The sequence below is a fragment of the Muntiacus reevesi genome, chromosome 20, assembly GCF_963930625.1.
Source record: "Muntiacus reevesi chromosome 20, mMunRee1.1, whole genome shotgun sequence".
Lineage (NCBI taxonomy): Eukaryota > Metazoa > Chordata > Mammalia > Artiodactyla > Cervidae > Muntiacus > Muntiacus reevesi.
In genome coordinates, this window is record NC_089268.1 from 11,927,085 (window position 1) to 11,952,340 (window position 25,256).

The 25,256-nt window shown below is 39.6% G+C and overlaps 1 protein-coding gene across 1 annotated transcript in view; it reads right to left on the minus strand.

Moving 5' to 3' along the window:
* Positions 1 to 25,256, minus strand: part of SLC26A8 (solute carrier family 26 member 8) — an 81,226-nt gene that overhangs the window by 26,699 nt on the left and 29,271 nt on the right. The window contains exons 6-9 of the mRNA XM_065913171.1: positions 17,236 to 17,400; positions 16,392 to 16,541; positions 4,554 to 4,636; positions 157 to 304 (exon numbers count right to left, since the gene is read on the minus strand). Of these exons, the coding sequence (XP_065769243.1) occupies positions 157 to 304; positions 4,554 to 4,636; positions 16,392 to 16,541; positions 17,236 to 17,400 (546 nt within the window). The remainder of the gene's footprint in view (positions 1 to 156; positions 305 to 4,553; positions 4,637 to 16,391; positions 16,542 to 17,235; positions 17,401 to 25,256) is intronic.

Sequence of the window (25,256 nt, forward strand, 5' to 3'; positions counted from 1 at the left end):
AAGGATGTCATACTTCTCAAAAACCTTTGTTTAATTATAGCTCAAATAGTGGTTCAAGTGACTCTTTGGTTACAGTCTTCATTTTAGCAGAAGGCTCAGGTTAGAGAACAAAGATTAAAGGGTCCGAGAAAGTAATAGAAAGGCTTGTCCTCTCACCTGGTTGGAATTGACGTTATAGTTATGGAAACTGGCAATCTTCCTGCCCAGAAATATGAGCAAAGAGGAGCTCACTAAAGCTAAGGAGAACGATTCTATAAGAATTTCAGTAAAATGGCTCATATCTGGCGTTACAGGAAACAGGAAGCTGGAATAAAATGGTGGAATTATTCCTAGATAGCAGGAATCATTATGGGCACCTCCCCCACTCTATTCTTATCATACCTTTATCATCCATATCAAAAGGCCTGACACTTTTCAAACATATTTATTTACTTATTTTTGGCTGCTCTACGTTATCATTGCTGCATGTGGGCTTTCTCTAGTTGCAGCAAGCGGGAGTTACTCTCTAGTGTGGTGCATGGGCTTCTCATTGTGTGGCTTCCCTTGTTGCAGAACTCAGGCTCTAGGCATAGGAGCTTTAGTGGTTGCGGCGCTCTGGCTCTAGGGCACTGGTTTGGTAGTTGTGGCCCATGGGCATAGTTGGCCTGCCACATGTGCGATCTTCCTGGACCAGGGATCGAAATAGTATCCCTTGCATTGGCAGGTGGATTTTTTTTTTTAACTTTTTATTTTATACTGAGGTATAGCCAATTAAGGGCTTCCCTGGTGGCTCAGTGGCAAAGAATCTGCCTGCCAAGCAAGAGACTTGGGTTGGATTTCTGGGTTGGGAAGATCCCCTGGAGTAGGAAATGGCAGCCCACTCCAGTATTCTTGTCTGGGAAATCCCATGGACAGAAGAGCCTGGCGGGCTACAGCCCATGGGGTGGCAAAGAGTCGGACACGACTGAGCGACTAAACGACAGCAAACAGCCAGTTAAGAATGTTGTTATAGTTTCAGGTGAACAGCGACGGGACTCAGCCGTACAAGGATTCCCTTCTCCCTCAAGGATTCCCAGGTGGCTCAGTGGTAACAAATTCGCCAGCCAATGCAGGAGATGAGGATTCGATCCCTGGGTTGGGAAGATCCCCTGGAATAGGAAATGACAACCCACTCCAGGATTCTTGCCTGGGAAATCCCATGGACAGAGGAGCCTGATGGGCTACAGTCCATGGGGTTGCAGAGTTGGACATGACTGAGTGCTCACACACTTCTCCTCCAAACAGCTCTCCCATCCAGGCTGGCAGGCGGATTCTTAACCGGTGGACCACCAGGGAAGCCCCAGGTCTGACCTTTTTTCAAAAAATTAAGAGTTAAGAAAAGAAACTGAGGCAGCAGCTTGCCAAAACTGCCAGCAAATCAAGCCAAGTTACAAAAGCCGTTAAGAGAACATGATGTGCTTATCTTCTAGTTTGAGGTTTCTGCTAAGAGCCAGTGGCAACAAATAGAGCAGGCAAAAACGACAAAACTTGATGAAAAATGGCTTATTTACCCTATTTGAGATCATACCAGTGGGTAAGTGATAGGCAGATATCGTATCTAAGATGGTTTAGAGTTAAAACCTCAATGTATTCCATTCTAGTTGAACTCAAATCACTCCAATTATAATTTTAGTTATTGTCCTTTATAAAAATTGTTCTGGTTCTTATCCACATCTTTTTTTATCCAGTTTTTTAAAAACTGGGTAAAATCCACATAACATGAAATTTACCATTTTACCCACTTTAAAATGGACAGTTCAGTGGTTTTTAAATACATTCATAATATGCAACCATTACCACCATCTACTCCATAATTCTTTCATCTTGTAAAACTGAAACTCTATACTTATTAATCAATAACTCTCCATTCCCCCCCTCCCTCCAGCCCTGACAAAAAATATCTGACTTTCTGTCTTTATGATTTTGACTACTAAGTACCTCAGATAAGTGGGATCAAATAGTAATTGTCATTTTGTGATTGGCTTGTTTCACTTAGAATAACGCCCTTGAGGTTCATCAATGTTGTAGTTAATGCCAGAATTTCCTTCCTTTTCAAGGCTCAATAATATTCTATTGGACAGATATAACACATTCTGTTTATTCATTCATCCATTGATGAACACTTATTGTTTCTTCCACATTTCAACCATTGTGAGCAGCGCTGTTACGAATATAGGTGCAAAAATATCTCTTCAAGATACTGCTTTTGGGGGAATATAATTTGGGGGAAGGATATTTCCAGAAGTAGAACTGCTTGGTCATGTGGCAATTCTATTTTTAATTTTTTGAGGAATCAGCATACTACTTTCCACAGTGGCTGTACATTTTATACTCCCACTAATGGTGCACACGGGTTCCATTTTCTCCACATCCTCATCAAATACTTGTTATTTTCTGTCTTTTTTAAAATAGTAGCCATCCTAATGAATATGGGGTGGTATCTCACTGTAGTTTTGATTTGCATTCCCCAAATGATTAGTGATGTTGAGCATCTTATGTGCTCATTGGCATTTGTATATTATCCTTGGAAAAACGTGTATTCAAACTCTTTCCCCACTTTTTGAGTCAGGTTGTTTGTTTTCCGTTGTGTTTTAGGAGTCCTCTATGTATTTTGGATATTAATTCCTTATCATACATAATTTGCAAACATTTTCTCCTATTCGATGAGTTGTCTTTTTTCTCTGTTGATAGTGTCTCTTGATATGCAAGATATTTTAATTTTCATGAATTTAATGAAATTCATGAAGTTTAATTTCATGCCCAAGTCTGTGTCAGTAAACCTTAAATATTTATTATGATCACATTAATAGTACAAACCTACTGCTTTTTCCTTCCTGGTGGTCTCTGTACATTCAGTTCTTTGTTAGCAATTTAGTTAAAGAGGGATATGGATGCTAACATAAATTATTCAATTTTCCTAATCTCTAGCAACCTTGGATAGATAAGCAATAAGGAGAGGTTAAAAGCAATACCTAAAATACATTTCTGAAATGCTTTTTCTCTATCTGTACATTTGAAACTTCTGATAAAATATAAGCAGAGGTTAACTGTGTGGTTTTGAAGTCATTAATAACAGCAGCAATGCTGAGTAAGTATAATAGAGGGGTTATTATACTAGATTTTGGAATTAAATAGAAATGGGTTCAGAAAGTAACTCTGATGCTGACCAGCTATGTGAGCGTAGATGAGTAATTTAAAATTGGTAACTCTTAGTTTCCTCAGCCAAAAAGAGAATATCTTGAACGAATGAAATAAAATAATTATGTAAAGCATCAATCTCATTGTTGCCCTTGTCATTTTTTCCCAGAGGGCAGAGACTTATTTACCATAGCATTTCCTGGTACCTAGGTTGTCTGCTCACAGTTTTAAAAAATTGAACAATATTTTAAATGTATTTAATCATCACCAGATTTCACTGAGAAGTGGTAGTATATGAGATTATCTGGCTGCATCAAAGTAGTCTCTGTTTTGTATGCTGAAAGTTAACCAGTATCACCGACTCGTTGCTATATTCTCTGGTGAAGAGCATGAGGAAGTGAACAATGCTCTTCAAAAACCTTCTCATGAGCCAAGAAACTGTGTCATGTTGCCTTTCTTAGCTGAAATGATTCATCTGGTCAAGGTTAAAGAATTAATTCCCTAACAGAAGCAAGAGTGAGGCCCCACAGTCACTGGTAGGAACCATAATGTAAGTTAACTGCAAGTCCTTAAGAACTCTATAATGCCAGACTACCTGGAGAAGGCTTTCCACTGAGAGTGATAAAGTGATGTAGCACCAGGACACTGAATCAGTCTAAGGAGGTGAAGACAGAAGGGATGCTGAAGACTGAACCCCAGGAGAGAGGCTTGGAAAACAGAGGTATGCTTTGTCCCATCCCTGAGGGTTAATCAGATAGGTTTGGAAGTTGAGAAGGTTCATAATGTGCTGTGAGAAAAATGCACGAGTCTCCCTGGTTTTCGAGTTTACTTGGCTTAGGGGATTGGCACAACCATGGGGAGAGAGTCAAAGGCTGACCAGAGAAGAAACACAGGCTTGTCTCAGCCACTGTCCCTTAGGACCTCTGTTCTAAAATGAACTTGAGTCCATGACCCAAATTTGCCTGTGGCCAGAGACTGTGAGCCGAGAATTTTTTTTTTTCCCATAGAAACTAATTAAGTAGAGTTGGAGACCAGCAGGGGGAGCACTCACACCCTGTGACCATTGCAGAGCCCAATAGGAAGAAGACTCCTCGCCCGCAAAGGACTCAGCTAATGAGAAGCCATAGATTGTTTACCACCGCCAACCCTCCCTCCCCAGTTTTATCCTTCCCTCTATAAACACTTATTCGCCTAATGTCGGAGGACTTGCATGTGGCTTGCCATGCTCCCACACCCCAAACTGCATTCTCTGCTGATCTCAAGGAAACCCGTCTCTGCTGAAGAAATAACTGGCATGCTATTGATTTTGGTCAGCGATATAAATCAGGCTATGTGGTCAGAGGCTAAGAGGAGGTAACAGGAAGGAGAAAGTAGTCTTGAAAAGTGGAATTACCAACCTATAAGGTATCATCTCAATGATCATCAGGCTGTTTTCTGTGGCCATGTTTACCTTGTTTGAAAATGCAGCGAAGCCAAGAATCTGTAGGAGTTTAAAAAGAAAAGGCATGTGATCACCTATACATTATGTAAAGCAGAGGTGCCCATAGTCTCTGGCAGAACAGGGCAATATATGGCCGTGCCTGTGCATGAAGGCTGGAGAAAGAGGCAGGGCCAGTTCAGTGGAGCGACAAGTGCAGAAGTCCTTCCTGACCATTTTGGTTCCCTGAGCTCTTTTTAGCAACATAACCAGAATGAAAAGCAACTGCACGTTTGACATATTATTAACAATGGGAACAAATGGATGGCCTGGGCTTCTCTTTCCTCACCAACTTTAAACATCTGGACCAAGTATAAACATGGTTTCAGGTAATAGCTGTACCAAGGCTTCAATTTTAAAAGTTCTAAAATCTAGGTACACTGTCTTAATATAAATAAGCCCTCTGGGGGATTGTTGACATGTATTGATAATCATTAATAGCTGTCGATAAGGTATTTGATAGCCCATACAAAAAAATTGCTTTAGCAAAGCAATTACTTGCTTGCTTTTTCCTTTCTGTTCCTTTCCTTCTGAAATGCCAAGTCTCCCTTCCATTTCAACTAGAGTAAAAACAGACAATGGAGAAGCTGTTACACCTTATAAAGATCTCACACCAGAGCAAATGAAAGCAGAGACAAAAGAAGTCAATGCCCCAGTTTTAAAATAATAGTTATATAGTTGCTTTACCTTGTTCTCCCTACTAACACATAAATCTTTTCCCAGCGTATACTCTTAAGAGTTCAGCCAGATACTGAGCAGGACAGCAGTTGGTTTAACTGTGATGCTCTGATCAGATGTTGACCCCTAGGAGGTCTATAGATGAGAACGGAAGGAAGATCTGAACCATCAGAGAAGCCCTGTGATCTTTAGAGAGCTCAGGAGCAAGAAGTGTGGCAAGTGGCCAGGAAACTTTCATTCCCAGTGGAAAGGTTACTCTTGCTCATAAAGGAAAAGAGAGAAAATATGAAAAGCTTAGAACCAGAAATAAATCACCCAAAGACAACTACCAATGATGCTGTTTTTGGTGTTAGCTATACAGCTTAAATATACACATATACATTAATTATGAACATACAGTATTTACAATTTCTCATATCTGTGGAACTCTTGAGTTGTCAGGTTTTTTTTTTTTTTTTAACCTGGATCTCAAATATTGCCTTGAAATTTCCCCTTAATATTTGAGACTACCATCTGAAGGACAGATTGCTGGGTATGTACAGTTTCCTCCCAGCACATCTGAACAGCTTCTGAGGGGGTGCTGTGAGCTTTTCACCACCTACACCACAGCAGCTCTCATCCTCTGTCCCGTACTTTCCTCATTTCCGGGGGAAACATGGAGGTCTTGTCTTTTTCCAATTTTAAATCCCTGCTATGTAGCAGAAAATGTTCCCTATCACTTGACTTGACACGTGTATAAGTAATGTTGTTGTTTAGTGGCTAAGTTGTGTCCGACTCTTTTGCGACCTCACAGACTGTAGCCCGAGGCTCCTCTGTCCATAGGATTTCCCAGGCAAGAATACTGGAGTGGGCTGCCGTTCCCTTCTCCAGGAGATCTTCCCCACCCAGGGATCGAACCTGTGTGTCCTGCATTGGCAGGCAGATTCTTTACCACTGAGCCATCAGGGAAGCATAATAATGTATTGCAGGCTTCAAAAACCTTCAAGTATAAATCAGGTCACAACAAAGTTTGATGCCTTAATTGCAATAATTCAAAGTCTCCACCAACATTTAGGCTGGAGCTCAGTTTGCTCCCCCACTTCACTTCATTGTGCATCCTAATTATTTATAGCATTCCCCAAAGAAACATCTTAACTGTGGCTCACAAACCAATCTGTGAGCCACAGTCAACCCACAGCATCCTCTATCCACTTGCTTCTCCCCTTTCCTAATAACCCTGGTTAACATTAATATTAAAGCCTTTGAGGTTGCTTAAAGGGACATCACTATCATCCCTGCTGCTGATGTCTCTTAAAAGAGGGTTGATTCGGGAAAATGTGGATAGACCTTAAGGGCATTATGATAGAGAGAGACAAATACTGCATGGAATCACTTATGTGTGCAATCTAAAAAAAAAAAGAAAAAGAAAACAGTTGGACTCAGCAACAAAGAGTAGAAAAATGGTTGCCAGGGACTGGAGGGTTTGGGCATTAAGAAAGTTGAGGAAACAGTGCAAACTTTCAGGTATAGGATGAATAAGAGCTAAGGCTCTGACATAAAACATGGTGACTATTGTTGATAACATCGTAATATACACTTAAAATTTGCTAAGAGAGAATATTCTCACCAGGAAAAAAAATAAGGATCAATATATGAGGTATGGATGTGTGTATATATGTATAATATACATACATATTTTGTGTATGTATACATATACATTGTATGTATATCAAATCATCATGATGTACACATCAAGTATCTTACAATTTTATACCTGAATAAAGCTGGAGAGAAAGAGGGACATAGAAACAGAGACAGAGAGAGTGCACTGATGCCTGTGTCACAGATGCCATCTGCTGGTCACTCCAAAGCCTCAGCTTCCTAAGACGCAGGAGCTGGCCTGGGTTCCATGAGAAGGAGAGGCTGCCCCTGAGTCCACTCCCCAAACTCCACATGCACACTGTCCCTGGGTTCTAGGCCTCCACTATTTGTGTACAGTGTTTCGGAAGGTCTTTTGTAGAAGCAGTCATTCACCATTGGCCTTTATTAACTGATAGCTTTTTAACTATTCCAGGGAAGAAAGAATGTACACCTACGAGAATAGACAACAGTTACGAGACAGAGCTTGGAGTCAGTTTCCAAAGCAATTCCCACGCTCTTTCAATCATGGAGAGTGTGGATCTGGGTTAGTTAGCATAGACTAGGTTATACTGTGGCAATATACAGACCATGGGATCTTGGTGCCCTAACACGTGACAGTTATTTTTTTGCCCATGAGAATTCCATTGTGGGTCAGTGTCTCTTCAGGGTAGCTTCTTTGCAAACAGTGCCTTGGAGATCCAGGCTAATTCCACCTGGAGACTCTATCATCTCAATGTATAGCCCCTACGATTACCACAGCAGGGGAAGAAAGAACACTGGGGACTTGTGCCTACTCTTGTAAGCTTTGGCCCCAAAGTCACATGGTCCTGCCTAACTACAAGGGCAGCTGGAAAATATAGGGGAGCACATGGTGAACTCTAAATATCTCTGTCACAGAACTCTTCCTAAAGGGAAAATAATTTTCATGGATCCCCAAAGACTTGGCGATCCTTGTAAGAAATGCTGACTTTAAAAACCTGAGCTTTATTTATGAAAATGGCTTTACTATTGTGAAAATGTTAAATATAACTGCACAAGATAAATTTTTTTTAAGATAAATTTTAAAAAGAAAATTTTTCTTTTTTCAGCCATGCCACATGGCTTGTGGGATCTTAGTTCCCCGGACCAGGGATTGAACCCACATCATCCATAGTGAAAGCGAGGAGTCCTAATCAGCAGACTGCCAGGGAAATCCCCTAGATTTCTTAAAACAAACAAGAAATGTTATGATTTAGACAACATTAAAAAAAAATTCTCAAAAAGAAAAAAGAGTCATATTTATCCAGTGGTGCAATGGATAATGCGTCTGACTACAGATGGATCAGAAGATTCCAAGTTTGACTCCTGGCTGGCTCATAGTGCTTATTTTGGGCTTCCCTGGTCTCAGGCAGTAAAGAGACTGCCTGTAATGTGGGAGACCTGGGTTTGATGCCTGGGTTGGGAAGATCCCCTGGAGAAGGGAATGGCAACCCACTCCAGTGTTCTTGCATGAGAAATCCCATGGACAGAGAAGCCTGGTGGGTTATAGTCCATGGGGTCACAAAAGAGTTAGACACAACTGATTGACTAACACAACCAACCTGATCTAAAAAAACAAAAGATGTCAAGAAAACCTAGTACATACACATAAGCGCACACCTCCACCAGGAACGCTTCCTCCCTGAATCCAGCTCAGCAACTTAGTGACACGGATTCACTTAACATCTCATCTCCCACAGTTTCTTTACTGTAGCAGAGTGAGAGTGAAAGGCGGCTGAATAAGAGTGTGGTTGTGGTTGCTGCTATACTAAAATAGAAATGAAACCTCTACATAGAAGAACACAGAAATTCACCTGCGCACAGGTCTGTTATGTATTTGTTTGAAAAAAGATGTGAATAACTGAAAGTACAGAAATATCAACTGTAGTTGACTTTGGGTAGTGCAGCTATAGGAATTTCTTTTCCTCCATTTTTTTCTTCTTTATTTAAAAAAAAAAATTGCTAGGATTCCTTGATAGTCCGGCCAGTGGTTAGGACTCTGTACTTCCACCCCTAGGGGCCCACGTTTGACCCCTGGTTGGGGAACTAAGATCCCACAAGCTGTGTAGCAGAGCCCCCCCCCCAAAAAAATGGATAGAATGAGCCTGTATTACTATCACAAGAGGGAACAAAAACCCTATTTTTCAAATAGTACGAAAAAGATGTAACAGATAAAATCCTTTAAAAAATAAGCATGTTTAAAAAATATAAGCTAGCATTGAAAATTAAATGTATATATCAGCTTTATTATGAATCAGCATATGTTTTAAAAATATTATTTTTACAATTCTCCTATGAACATGTCCCTTCCTAGGTTACTTGCTTTTTGTTTTATTTTAAATGACCTGAGCCATGAGTTTGGAGTATAAAACACCTACCAAAAAAAAACACTCACTTACACCAAGTGGATGGACAGATCATCTAGACAGAAAATTAATAAGGAAATACAACCCTTAAATGACACATTAGACCAGATAGAGTTAATTGATATTTACAGGACATTCCATCTGAAAGCAGTAGTATACATTTTCTTCTCAAGTGCACATAAAACATTCTCCAGGATAGACCACATTTTGGGTCGCGAATCAAGTCTTGTTAATTTAAGAAAACTGAAATCGTATCAAGCATCTTCTCCTCACAACACTATGAGATTAGAAATCAGTTACAGGGAAAAAAAACTGTAAAGAACATGAACACATGGAGGCTAAACAATATGCTGCTAAATAACCAATTAATCACTGAAGAAGTCAAAGAGGAAATAAAAATACCTAGAAACAAATGACAATGGAAACACAATGATTCAAAACCTAAGGGATGCAACAAAAGCAGTTCTAGGAGGGAAGCTAATAGCATTACAATCCTTCCTCACTAAAACAAGAAAAATCTCAAATAAACAATGTAATCTGACACCTAAAGCAACTAGAGAAAGAAGAACAAACAAAACCCAAAGTTGATAGAAAGGAAGAAGTCATAAAGATTAGAGCAGAAATAAATGAAATAGAGATGAAGAAAACAATAGAAAACATCAATGAAACTAAAAGTTAGTTCTTAAAGAGTTAAAACCTTTAGCCAGACTAATCAAGAAAAAAAAGGGAAATGGCTCAAATCAATAAAATTAGAAATGAAAAAGGAGAAGTTACAACTGACACCACAGAAATACAAAGGATCATAAGAGACAAGCAACTATATGCCAATAAAATGGACAATCTAGAAGAAATGGACAAATTCTTAGAAAAGAACAAACTTCAAAGACTGAACCAGGAAGAAACAGAAAATATGAACAGACCAATCACAAGTAATGAAATTGAAACTGATTAAAAGTCCTCAAGCAGAACTTCCCTGGTGGTACAATGGATAAAAATCCACCTGGCAATGCAGGGGACATGGGTTTGATCCCTATTCCGGCAAGATTCCACATGCCGTGGAGCAACGAAGCCCGTGCACCGCAATGACTGCTGCCGTGTGAGCCCAGGTGGTGCAACTACTGAAGGCTTTGGGCCTGAGCCCGTGCTCTGCAACAAGAGAAGTCATCACAGTGAAAAATCCCGCACACTGCAACAAAAAGCAGTCCCTGACACTGCAACTAGAGAAAGCCCATGCAAAAGCAATGAAGACCCGGTGCAGCCAAGAAAAAAATCTTTCAACAAACAAAAGTTCAGGACCATAATTTTATCAAGCATTTAGAGAAGAGTTAACACTTATCCTTCCAAAAAATTGCAGAGGGAGGAAAACTGCCAAGCTCATTCTACAAGGTCATCATCACGCTGATATAAAAACCAAACAAAGATATCACACAGAAAAAGAAAATTACAGGGCAATATTACTGATGATCATGGTAAAAGCAAGAGAATTTCAGAAAAACATCTATTTCTGCTTCATTGACTGTGCTAAAGACTTTGATTGTGTGGATCACAACTGTGGAAAAGTCTTCAAGAAATGGGACTATCAGACGACCTTACCTGCCTCCTGAGAAACCTGAATGCAGGTCAAGAAGCAACAGTTAGAACCAGACATGGAACAACAGACTGGTTCAAAATTGGGAAAGGAGTATGTCAAGGCTGTCTATTGTCACCCTGCTTATTTAACTTATATGCAGAGTACACCATGAGAAATGCTGGACTGGAGGAAGCACAAGCTGGAATCAAGATTGCCAGGAGAAATATCAATAACCTCAGATATGCATATGACACCACCCTTATGGCAGAAAGCGAAGAACTAAAGAGCCTCTTGATGAAAGTGAAACAGGAGAGTGAAAAAGTTGGCTTAAAGCTCAACATTCAGAAAACTAAGATCAGGGCATCTGGTCCCATCATTTCATGGCAAATAGATGGGGAAACAATGGAAACAGTGACAGACTCTATTTTCTTGGGCTCCAAAATCACTGCAGATGGTGACTGCAGCCATGAAATTAAAAGACGCTTGCTCCTTGGAAGAAAAGCAATGACAAACCCAGAGAGCATATTAAAAAGCAGAGATATTACTTTGCCAACAAAGGTCCATCTAGTCAAAGCTATGGTTTTTCCAGTAGTAATGTATGGATGTGAGAGTTGGACCATACAGAAGGCTGAGCAGCAAAGAATTGATGATTTTGAACTGTGGTGTTGGAGAAGACTCTTGAGAGTCCCTAGGACTGCAAGGAGATCAAACCAGTCAGTCCTAAAGGAAATCAATCGTGAATAGTCATTGGAAGTATTGATGCTGAAGCTGAAGTTCCAATACTTTGGCCAACTGATTCGAAGGAAGAGTTGAATCATTTGAAAAGACCCTGGTGCTGGGAAAGATTGAAGGCAGGAGGAGAAGGAAATGACAGAGGACAAGATGGTTGGATGGCATCGCCGATTCAATGGACATGAGTTTGAGCAAGCTCTGGGAGATGGTGAAGGACATGGAAGCCTGGTGTGCTGCAGTCCATGGGGTTGCAAAGAGTCGGACATGACTGAGCGACTGAACAACAACAACAAATCACTCATGAACACAGATGCAAAAATCCTCAACAAAATACTAGCAAACAGAATCCCACAAAATATTGAATGATCATACACCATGATCAAGTGGGATTTATCCCAGGGATGCAAGGATTCTTCAATATATGCAAATCAATCAATGTGATACACCATATTAACAGATTGAAGAATAAAAACTGTATGATCAACTCAATAGATACAGAAAAAGCTTTTGACAAAATTCAACACTGATTTATGATAAAAACTCTCCAGAAAGTGGATATAGAGGGAACCTACTTCAATATAATAAAAACCATATATGACAACCCATAGGAAATACTGTTCTCTCTGGTGAAAAACTGAAAGCATTTCCTCTAAGATTAGGAACAAGAAAAGGATGTCCACTCTCATCACTATCACTAAGTTATAACTCAACATAGTTTTGGAAGTCCTGGTCATGGCAATCAGAGAAGAAAAAGAAATAAAAGGAATCAAGATTGGAAAAGAAATAAAACAGTCACTGTTTTGCAGATGACATAATACTATACATATAAAATCCTAAAGAGGCCACCAGAAAACTACTAGAGCTTATCAATGAATTTGGTAAATTTTGTAGGATACAAAATTAATACATAGAAATCTGTTGTATTCCTATACACTAACAAGGAAAGATCGGAAAAAGAAATTAAGAAAACAATCCTACTTATCACTGCAACAAAAGAATAAAATACCTAGGAATAAATCTACCTAAGGAGACAAAAGACTTGTATTCAGAAAATTATAGGGTACTGATGCAAGAAATCAAAGACAACACAAGTAGATTGAGAGACATACCCAATTCTTGGATTGGAAGAATCAATATTGTGAAAATGACTAGACAACTGAAGCAATCTACAGATTCAATGCAATCCCTATCAATTCATATGGAAACATAAAAGACTACAACTAGTCAAAGCAATTTTGAGAAAGAAAAATGGAGGTGGAGGAATCAGACTCCCTGACTTCAGACTGTACTACAAAGCTACAGTAGTCAAGACAGTGTGGTACTGGCATAAAGACAGAAACACAGATACATGTAACAGGATAGGAAGCCCAGAGGTAAACCCAAGTACCTATGGTTACCTAATCTATGACAAAGGGAGCAAGAACATACAATGGAGAAAAGACAGCTTCTTTTTAAAGACTTATTATTTTATAGTTTCAGGTGAATTGCAACGGGATTCAGCCATACTTACACGTGTATTCATTCTCCTCCAAGAGACAGCCTCTCTAATAAGTGGTGCTGGGAAAACTGGACAGCTACATGTATAAGAATGTTAGGGAGAACACTCCCTAAAACCATACACACAAATAAATTCAAAATGAATTAAAGACCTATAAGGCTGTCCACTATAGTGTAAGGCTAGACACCATAAAACTCTTAGAGGAAAAGCATAGGCAGAACACTTTTTGACACAAATTGTAGCAAGACCTTTTTTGACCCACATCCTAGAGTAATGAAAATAAAAAACAGAAATAAATGAGACTTAATTAAACTTAAAAGCTTTTGCACAACAAAGGAAACCATAAACAAAACAAAAAGACAACAGCATGGGAGAAAATATTTGCAATTGAAGCAACTGACAAGAGATTAATCTCCAAAATAAACAAACAACTAATGCAGCTCAGTATCGAAAAAACAAATAACCCAATGAAAAAATGGGAGGGAAACATAAATGGACACTTCTCCAAAGACATACAGATGGTCAAAAGACACATGAAAAGATGCTGAACACGACTAATTATTAGAGAAATGCAAGTCAAAACTACAATGAAGTATCACCTCATCTGGTCAGAATGGACATCATCAAAAAATCTACAAACAGTAAATGCTGGAGAGAATGTGGAGAAAGGGAACCCTCCTACACTGCTGATGGGAATGTAAACTGGTACAACCACTAGGGAGAACAGTATGGAGGTTCCTCAAAAAACTAAAACTAGAACTGCCATTCTATTGGGTAGCATATGACCCAGAAACCCCATTTCTGGGCAAATTACCCAGAGAAAACTATAATTCAAAAAGACGCTTGCATTCCAATGTTCACTGCAGCAATATTTACAATAGCCAGGACACGGTAGTATCCTAAATGTCCATCAACAAAGGATTAGATAAAGAAAATGTGATACACGTAAGATATACTCATCCGAATGCAAAGTTTTAAAGAATATTCTGCAAGGAGAGATAAGAAAGCCTTCCTCAGTGATCAATGCAAAGAAATAGAGAAAAATAACAGAATGGGAAAGACTAGAGATCTCTTCAAGAAAATGAGAGACACAAAGAAGGCATTTCATGCAAAGATGGGCACAAAAAAGGACAGAAATGGTATGGACCTAAAAGAAGCAGAAGATATGAAGAGGCGGCAAGAATACACAGAAGAACTATACAAAAGAGATCTTAATGAACCAGATAACCACGATGGTGTGATCACTCACCTAGAGCCAGACATCCTGGAGTGCGAAGTCAAGTGGGCCTTAGGAAGCATCACTACAAGAAAGCTAGTGGAGGTGATAGAGTTCCAGCTGAGCTATTTCAATCCTAAAAAATGATGCTGTGAAAGTGCTGCACTCAATATGCCAGCAAATTTGGAAAACTCAGCAGTGGCCATAGGACTGGAAAAGGTCAGTTTTCATTCCAATCTCAAAGAAAGGCAGTGCCAAAGAACGTTCAAACTACCACACAACTGTGCTCATTTCACACGCTAGCAAAGTAATGCTCAAAATTCTCCAAGCCAGGCTTCAACAGTACATGAACTGAGAACTCCCAGATGTGCAAGCTGGATTTAGAAAAGGCAGAGGAACCAGAGATAAAATTGCCAACATCTACTGGCTCATATAAAAAACAAGAGAATTCTAGAAAAACATCTACTTCTGTTCGTTGACTACACTAAAGCTTTGGACTGTGTGGATCACAACAAACTGTGGAAAACTCTTTAAGAGATGGGAATACCGGACCACCTTACCTGCCTCCTGAGAAACCTGTATGCAGGTCAAGAAGCAACAGTTAGAACCAGACATGGAACAACAGACTGGTTCAAAATTGGGAAAGGAATACATCAAGGCTGTATACTGTCATCCTGCTTATTTAATTTTATATGCAGAGCACACCATGAGAAATGCTGGGCTGGAGGAAGCACAAGCTGGAATCAAGATTGCCAGGAGAAATATCAATAATCTCAGATATGCAGATGACACCACCCTTATGGTAGAAAGTGAAGAGAAGCTAAAGAGCCTCTTGATGAAGGTGAAAAAGGAGAGTGAAAAAGCTGGCTTAAAATTCAACATTCAAAAACTAAGATCATGACATCCGGTCCCATCACTTCATGGCAAATAGATGGGGAAACAATGGAAACAGTGACAGATTCTATTTTCTTGGGCTCCAAAATCACTGCAGATGGTGACTGCAGCCATGAAATTAAAAGACACTTGCTCCTTGGAGGAAAAGCAATGACAAACTTAGCATATTAAAAGGCAGAGACATCACTTTGCCAACAGAGGTCTGTACAGTCAAAGCTATGGTTTTTCCAGTAGTCATGTATGGATATGAGAATTGGATCATATAGAAAGCTGAGCACCGAAGAACTGATGCTTTTGAACTGTGGTGTTGGAGAAGATTGTTAAGAGTCCCTTGGACTGCAAAGAGGTCAAACCAGTCACTTCTAAAGGAAATCAACTCTGAAAATTCATTGGAAGTACTGATGCTGAAGCTGAAGTTCCAATACTTTGGTCACCTGATTCAAAGAGTTGAGTCATTAGAAAAGACCCTGATGCTGGGAAAGATTGAAGGCAGGAGGAGAAGGGGATGACAGAAGACAAGATGGTTGGATGGCATCGCCGATTCAACGGACAAGAGTTTGAGCAAGGTCTGGGAGATGGTGAAGGACAGGGAAGCCTGGTGTGCTGCAGTCCATGGGGTTGCAAAGATTGGACATGGCTTAATGATTGAACAACAATATATACAGTGGAATATTACCCAGCCATAAAAAGGAACAAAATAGTGCCCTTTGCAAAGACATGGATGGATCTACAGATTGTCATACAGAGTAAAGTAAATCATAAAGAGAAAAACAAATAGCATATAATATCGCTTATATTGGAATCTAGAAAAATGGTACAGATGAACTTATTTGCAAAGCAGAAATAGAGACACACATGTAGAGAACAAACCTAGGGATACCAAGAGGGGAAGGGGGTGGGGTGAATTTGGATATTGGGATTGACTTATATACGCTACCATGGATACAACAGACCAGTAATAAGAACCTACTTGATTGCACAGGGAATTCTACTCAGTGCTCTGTGGTGACGTAAATGGGAAGGAAATCTTAAAAAGAGGGAATGTATTAATATGTGTGTGTATAACTGATTCACTCTGCTGTGTAGCAGAAGCTAAGAGAACACTGTAAAGCAACTATACTCCAATAGAAATTAACTTAACAAAACAAAAGCAAAAAGACACCTACCAGAAAAACTTCCATGGGAAATTCAATGGGGTACTGGTTGAAGGAAATTCTGATACATTTGTTGATTCTCAGAGCAACAATAGAGGTTAGAAATAGTAAGATGCTGGTGGAATTAGCTTTAGGAAGACCTAAACAGTAGTTAATTATGTTCTGAAAGAAAACAAAATTACAGAGGCTTAGGGAAGGATGTAATAATTGCCTAAATCTAGAAAATGACACTTTCTAAATTAGTTCAAACAGAAGTCCCTGGGCAGGGTTGCTGGGCATTGAGATCTTTATGAGCATGACTAGAACAGGGAGAGCAAGTAGGTGGGTATATAATTTTTTAATTTGGAAACAATACATTAAAAGACAATAATGTCCAACAAGAAGAGAATACACTTTCTGTGTTTCAGTGTGATGGAAAGGACCCAGGAGTTCTGTTTATTAGCCTACTCTTTATTAATTTGCCCAGACCATGTATGTTTCACTTGACTTCTGGGCCATTCTTGCATTCAGGGACAATGCTGCATTTTATATTCTTAAGATGTTTTAGGATACATATCTGTTAAGAGTTACATGATGGGGAGAATTATGATAGATACAGTTATCTAAAAGACCAAATTTTAACACAAATCGTGTTAGTTTAAAAGGCTGGGGGGGGTAAAATGATTAATGCAACTGAGAACACAGTCCAACTGGCACCTGCAATTAATCAAGACTGTAAATCTGGAAGAGGTGAAATTACTTCTAGGACCCTTTTGACCCAGCCACCAATGCAAGAGTCCCTCCACTTGGGTCTACTTCTTTTTGGAGGCAAGGGGAGGAGCAATTGTTACTCTGGGTGAGGGTAGAAATTACTCACGTAGAAGAAGGCGACGGGACCAGAATTGTAACTGATCATAACTCCGAAGATGCAGGTCAACTGGGACAGCATAACGTGCAGGGCTGTAGCAGCCAGGTAAGCACTGATTGCAGCCTCCGGAATGTATGTGACAATGAAGCCAAAACCTAACATGCCCATAGACAGCTGTGGGGGGGTTCAGATGGAAAAGAAAACCAGAGTGAGGAGGAATGTCATCAAACCAGCAATGGCACCGCATTAGGCCATCTCCAGAGGTTCCAATAAAAAAAAGGTTAGCTTAGGCCCCTTTAATAACTTTCTTTTAACTTACAACATTGGGAGTTGGGGCTGTGCTGGGTCTTTGCTGCTGCGCACAGGCTTTGTCTAGGTGTGGCGAGGGGAGGTTACTCTCTAGTTGCAGCGCGTGGGGTTCTCGTTGCAGTGGCTTCTCTCGGTGTGGAGCACGGACTGTGTGTGTGTGGGCTTCGGCAGTTGTGGCACGCAGGCCCACGGTAGTCAGACTCAGTAGTTGTTGGTGCACAGGTTTAGCTGCCCCGTGGCATGTGGAATCTTCTCGGATCGGGGATCAAATCCGTGTCCCCTGCATCGGCAGGCGGATTATTTACCACAGGGCCACCAGGGAAATTCCCTTTGATTACTCGTTTCTCTTTCCCTAGTCAACTGAAATTGATGCGCTAAGAGCAGGTCCTTGGTATTGATTCACAGGCTCCCTTATAAACATAAGACCACACTCCTTTCTTTCTTCATGAGTATGTAAGCTGACGTTCTTACCCTAGGATCCAGTGATCTTGTGGATGTGGGGTAATCAGTGACAAAGTGATCAGAAGAAGACTTGGCTTTTTAAAAGTCCTTTTCACTAAAATCTTCTTTAAAAATAATTTTATTTATTTATTTATTTTTGCGTGTGCTGAGTCTTAGTTGCTGTGTGGGCTTTTCTCTAGCTGTGGGGCGAGGGCTTCTCATTGAGACGGCTTCTCTTGCTGCCAGTTACAGGCTCTAGGGTGCCTGGGCTTCAACTGTTGCAGCTCCCAGGCTCTAGAGCACAAACTCTACAACTGTGGTGCACGGGCTCAGCTGCTCTGCAGCCTGTGGGATCTTCCTGGATCAGGGATTGAACCTGTGTCTCCTGCATTGGCAGGCAGATTCTTCACCACTGAGCCACCAGGGAAGCCCCAATGGAAGCTTTGATAGCCCTCTCTGACATGTTAACATCCCTGTGAGGAATGCAGCTTTTCGCAAAGGAAAATATTAAAACAACCTGGGCTCCAGCTTAAACATTTGGGCCTTTGATGTTTATGAAGAACGATTAAACTGAATTTATGTCTCTAAGATTAAATATAAATACACATAAAAGATGGTATATGTATGTAAATGTATGTTTTAAATGCTATGTAATACACAAGCAAAGGATTTAAAAGGATAGATGCCAAGTTATTAACAGAAGTTGCCTTTGGGGAATGGTTGATTAAAGATTATGGGCAATATTTTGTAATTTATACAATCTTTTTATTAGAGATTTTTGCAATATACTTGTTCATCTTTTAAAATAAAAATAAGTGGGAAATTATGGCTAGAGGACAAGCTCCAATCCTCTTAAAAGGGCAAGTTAAGAAAAATGACACAGCCCAATGAAGAAGATGGGAAAAGAAAAGCAAAGTCTTGAAACCTTCTCTTGTCATTGCTTCATATTCAGCTGCACTAGGAACTCTCAGAAAACAAACTTGGAGGAACAAATCTATTAACTTTAAGAGCTTTTTGTTTCAAAGCTTTCAGTTAGTTGGGCACTTTGTCTCCCTTGATCTCCGGTCATTACTGTCCAGAGTGCTCCTTGACTCTAGTCAGGCCAATCTGTTTCCTGTCTTTTGTGTGATTGACTGATTTCTTCTGTGCTTATGCCCAACCCCCTCTTCCCTCTCTGCCAACCCAGGTTTATCATCTCTTTCAAGAGCTCAACAGAACTTCCCTGGTGGTCCAGTGCTGAGAATCTGCCTGCCAATGCAGGGGACACAGCTTTAATCCCTGCTCCAGGAGAACTCCAGAGCTGGACCTGTGTGCCTCAGCTACTGAGCTGGCGGTCCCTGGAGCCTCTGCTCTGCAACAAGAGTAGCCGCCACAATGCGAAGCCCATGCGCTGCAACTAGAGAGTAGCCTCCCCTGCTCCGCACAATTAGAGAAAGCCCACGGGCTGCAACGAAGACCCAGTGCAGTCAATCAATAAACAAAACTTGTAAATAGAGCTCAATAAAACTTCTCTCCTTCAGAGAGTGTGGTAGGTACTGAGTGCGTTTGGACAAGTTTCTTAAATTCTTCGAGCCTCATTTCCCTTGTCTATGAAATGAATAATACCCAACGTGAGTGTTTTGTATGGATTACATGACAGAATACATGTAAAACACTTAGCTCAAATCTGAAAATAGTGACAGATGCATATATATATATCATTCATTCTCTTTTTTGGGGCAGCTGCCTTGGGTCTTACTTGCGGCCCTCAGGATCTTCCTTGTGTCATGGAGGATCTTTTGTTGAGGCGCAAGGACTCTCTACTTGTGGCGTGCAGGCTCAGGTGTTGCGGCTGAGGGCTTAGTTGCTCCACGGCATGTAGGATCTTAGTTCCTCGACCAGAGGTCCAAACCTCTGTCCCCTGCGTGGCAAGGTGGAGCCTTAACCACTGCATTACCGGGGAAGTCCCTATATCACTCATGCTTCATGCCATCCCTTCCTTCGACCTTGTAAATGGCAAATATCTATAATGAACCATAGAACTCCTCCTTGCCCAACTGTGATGTGGCATCAGAATCTGGTGTTAACATAATTTTCTAGACATCACTGTCAATCAGGCAGAACTGGTCTGTGATATGAAACCTATCTCTGTCATCCTTATTGAAAACAGGTAGAGACATTTCCTAAATTACAATGGTTCTAACATTTTTTAATTTCGACTTTACAATGGTGTAAAAGCACTACGCATTCAGTAAAAACGGTACATAGAATTTTGATTTTTTTTTCCTGGGCTAGCCCTATGCAGTATGATGCTCTTTTGTGATCACTGGGCAGTGGCAGTGAGCTGCGGCTCCCACTCAGCCACACAGACATGAGGGGAAGCAACTCGTACACTAAGAACTATTTGTACTCAGACAGCCACTCTGTTTCTCACTCAGTATTATATTCAACAAACAACATGAGATATCCAATACTTTATTATAAAATAGGCTTTGTATTACATGATTTTTCCCAATACAGTCTAATGTAAGTGTTCTGAGCACGTTTAAGGTAAGCCAGGCCAGGCTATGATATTTGGTAAGCTAGGTTTACTAAATGTATTTTCAATTTCGGTATTCTCAAATTACCATGGGTTTATCAGTATGTAATCCCATCATAAGTCAAGGAAGTTCTGTACCAAATGTTTGGCGAATGAAGGAAAGGTTTAGTAAATGGTTGTTTCCTTCCCAGACAACTCCATCCCAACTAAAAACTATTCCTTCACTTCATATTTTTTAAATTATTTTTGGACATGCCACATGGCATGCAGGATCTTAGTTTCCTGACCAGGGATGGAACCCATGCCCTCTGTGGTGGAAGCATGGATTCTTAACCACTGGACTGCCAGGGAAAATCCCCACTTCATATTCTTTTGACAGTGAAGTCTTCACTTTTATTAATACTTGTGTGCACTTTAAGATTATCTAGTGCACAGGTTCTAGAGGCAGACAAACAGCCTGAATCTCAGTTTGGGATCTTACTGATTACATTATCTTGAGCAATTCACTTAACCTCTCTATACTTTTGTTTCCTTAAAATAAGTACAGAGTAACACCTACCCTCATACAGGGGGGTGTTGTGAGGACCAAATGAGGATAAGACATGTAAAGTGCTTTGAACACTGACAGCACATAGCAATAAACGTTGGTTGTTATTATTTAGTTCAGACTTTTCTAAAACTTTTTATTGTAAATAATTGTAGATTGACATGCAGTTGTAAAAAAGCAATGCAGAGATCCTGTGTACCCAGTTTTCCCCATCTTGCACAACTACACTACGTGCCACAAGTAGGATAGTGACATCAAATACAGATAAGATAAAAAACAATTCCATCAGCACAAGGATCTCTCCTGTTGTCCTATTACAGCCTCTCATCTCCCATCTCTACCTCCAGCCTCCATCCTCTGATCTCTACTCATCTTTAATCTCTGGCAACAACTAACCTGTTCTCCATTTCTATAATTTTGTCACTTCAAGAATCTTACATAAATGGAACCATCAGAATGTGAACTTTCCAGTTTTTAGTTTCATTCACTTTTCCTCTTTATTATTTCCTCCCTTCTGCTTAATCTGGGTATAATTTGCTCTTATTTTTCTAGATTCTTGCAGAGGGAGCTTATATTATTAATCCGAGACTTTTTCTTTATTCTACTATATGCATTTTAGTGCTATAAATTTCCTTTTCAGCACCACTTTAGCTGTGTCCCAGAAATTTTGGTACACTTTATTTTCATTTACTTCAGTGTATTTATTTCCCTTGAAACTTCCTCTCTGACTTATGGATTGTTTAGAAGTGTGTTGTTCAGTGTCCAGGAATTTGGAGACTTTCCTGTTAACTCTTTGTTATTGAGTTCTAGTTTGATTCCACTGTGGTCAGAGAACACACTGACTTCAATTCTTTTAAATTTATTGATGTTTGTTTTATAGCCCAGGATGTGGTCTATCTTGCTGTATGTTCCATGGGTTGTTGAAAAGAATGTGCATTATGCTGTTACTAGTTGGAGTATTCTATAAATGTCTCGAGTCCTATTGGTGTTGTTGATGTTTTGAATTTTACTATATCCTTGTTGATTTTCTGTTCGGTTGTTCTATCAGTTGTTGAGAGAGGAGTGGTGAGGTCTCCAACTGTAATTGTGGAGTTCTCTTTGTCTGTGTCTCCATTCCAGTTATGTCACTTCCTGCTTCACACATTCTGGGGCTCTGTCGTTTGCTGCAGACATATGCAGGTCTGCTACACCTTCTCAGAAGAGCAAGCCTTTTATTATTATGTGCTGTCCTTCTCTACCTCTGGTAATCTTCTTGGCTCTGAAGTCTATTTGATCTGTTATCAATATAGTCAATCCTGCTTTCCTTTAATATTTGCATGATATATCTTTCTATTTTTTTAACTTTCAACCTAATCATTATTTTTGTTGTTTCTTGCAGACAGCATAGTTCTAAATATTTAGTCGATATCTTTAATGTAAATGTTGATATGTTAAGGGTTAACCATCTTTCTGCCATTTTTCTGTTTGCTCTACTTTTCATCTTTTATTCTTTCTGATTTCACACATTACTTGAACATTTTTTAGAATTTCATTTTGATTTATCTATAGCATTTTTGAGTGTATAGGTTTTGAAGTGATTGTCCTAGGTATTACATTATATATATATAACTTATCACAGTCCACTGGTGTAAACATTTTACCAGTTTGAGCAAATTACAGAAAATTTACCTCCCATGTTTGTTTATAAAAGAATTGCTTAGGTGGGGAGGGAGGTGGGAGGGGGGATCGGGATGGGGAATACTTGTAACTATATGGCTGATTCATGTCAATGTATGACAAAACCCACTGAAATGTTGTAAAGTGATTGGCCTCCAACTAATAAAATAATATTTAAAAAAAAAAAAAAAAGGAAAAAAAAAAAAAAAAAAAGAAATAGCCAAGCCCAAAAAAAAAAAAAAAAAAAAAAAAAAAAAGAATTGCTTAAAATATTTCTTCCATATGCATTTTGAACCACATCAATGATATAATTTTTGCTTCAACCATTGACATAATTTAGAACACTTAAGAAAACAAAGAAAACTACCATATCTATCCATGTTTTCCCTTTTCCATTGTTCTTTCTTCCTACTTGATGTTCCAAGATGCCTTCTCTTATCATTTCCTTTCCATTTAGAGAACTTCTTTCTTTTAGCCATTCTTTTAGGGTAGGTCTTGCTGGTGATAAATTCTCTTAGTTCTCCTTCATGTGAGCATGTTTTGATTTCTCCTTCATTCTTGAAGGCTACTTTCAGAAATGCTGGGCTGGATGAAATACAAGCTGGAATCAAAATTGCCAGGAGAAATATCAATAACCTCAGATATGCAAATGACACCACCCTGATGGCAGAAAGTGAAGAGGAACCAAAGAACCTCTTGATGAAGGTAAAAGACAAGAGTGAAAAAGCTGGCTTAAAACTCAAAATTCAAATAAAATAAGATCATGGCATCCAGTCCCATCACTTCATGGTAAATAGATGGGGAAACAATGGAAACAGTGACAGACTTTACTTTCTTGGGCTCCAAAATCACTGCAGATGGTGACTCCAGCCATGACACTTGCTCCTTGGAAGAAAAGCTATGACAAACCTAGATAGCAATTGAAAAGCAGAGACATTACTTTGCCAACAAAGGTCCATCTAGCCAAAGCTATGGTTTTTCCAGTAGGCATGTATGGATGTGAGAGTTGGACCATATAGAAGACTTGAGTGTCGAAGAACTGATGCTTTTGAACTTTGGTGTTGGAGAAGACTCTTGAGAGTGCCTAGGACTGCAAGGAGATCAAACCAGTCCATCCTAAAGGAAATCAATCCTGAATATTTATTTGAAGGACTGATGCTGAAGCTGAAGCTCCAATACCTGGCCACCTGATGTGAAGAGCCACCTTGTTAGAAAAGACCCTGATGCTTGGAAAGATTGAAGGCAGGAGAAGTGGATGACAGATAACAAGATGGTTGGATGGCATCACCGACTCAATGGATATGAGTTTGAGCAGCTCTGGGAGGTGGTGAAGGACAGGGAAGTCTGGTGTGTTGCAGTCAGACACAACTGAACAACAATAATGATTTTTGGATTGACAGTTCTTTCAGCAAATGAAAGAATATTGTGCAATTTCCTTCTGGTCTACATGGTTTCTGATAAGAAATTTGCTGTCATTTAAATTATTTTCTCACCGAAAGTAAAGTGTTTCTCTCACTGCTTTCAAGATTTTTTTTCATTGTTTTTAGCTTTCAAACGTAGAGTATGATTTCTCTTGGTGTAGATTCCTATGGATTTATCTTGTTTGGGATTTTACAAGGTTCTTAAAACTGTAGAAGTATATCTTTTGTCAAATTTGGGGCATTTTCAGCTATTAGTTCTTCAAGGAATTCAGTCCCCTCTTTTTTCCCCTCCCTTTCTGGGATGCTTATGAGACACAAAGTTAGAGCTTCTGTTATAGTCCTTCTTGTCCCTGAGATTCTGTTAAATTTTTTTCAGTCTATTTTATATTGTTCAGACTATTTCTGTTGTTCTTTCTTCAAGTTCATTGATTATTTACTCTGTCTCCTCCATTTTGCTGTCGAGTCCATTCTTTGAATTTTTAATTTTGGTTAATGTATTTTTCAGCTCTAAAATTTCTGTTTGGTTCTTCTTTACATCTTCTATTTACTTTTTGAGACTTTCTATTTTTTTACTTTGTTTCAAGCATATCCATAATTGGTTGCTGAAGCATTTTTAGGATGACTGCTTTATAATTTATCCCAGATAATTCTAACACCTCTCATCTCAGTGCTGGCATCTTTTTATTGCCTTTTTTCATTAAAGTTGAAATGTTCTTGGTTCTTGATATGACAAGTTATTTTCAGTTCAGCTATTGACATTTCATGTACTATGCTGTAAGATTCTGGATCTTACTGAAATGTTCTCTTTCAGCCACCTTATTTTGATAAAGTGCTGAGAGGGAAAGGTGTTACCTTGTTACTACCTGGTAAGGTAGAAGTCCAGGTTCTCCTCTTAAAATCCACTGACACCTGAGGCAGTAGGGACTCTTCATTTTTACTGGGAGGAGATGGAAGTCGTGGCTCCCCACTAGGCCTCCACTGATACCATCCTGACTGGGAGAGACAGAAATGCCTTTATTTCTCCCTACATGGCCTCCACTGACACTGCTACAGAGGGGGTTGTCATCATTAATGCTGTGTTGTGGTGAAAGAACTGACTCTTCACTGGGCTTTCTCTGACACACCCCAGCAAAGAGTA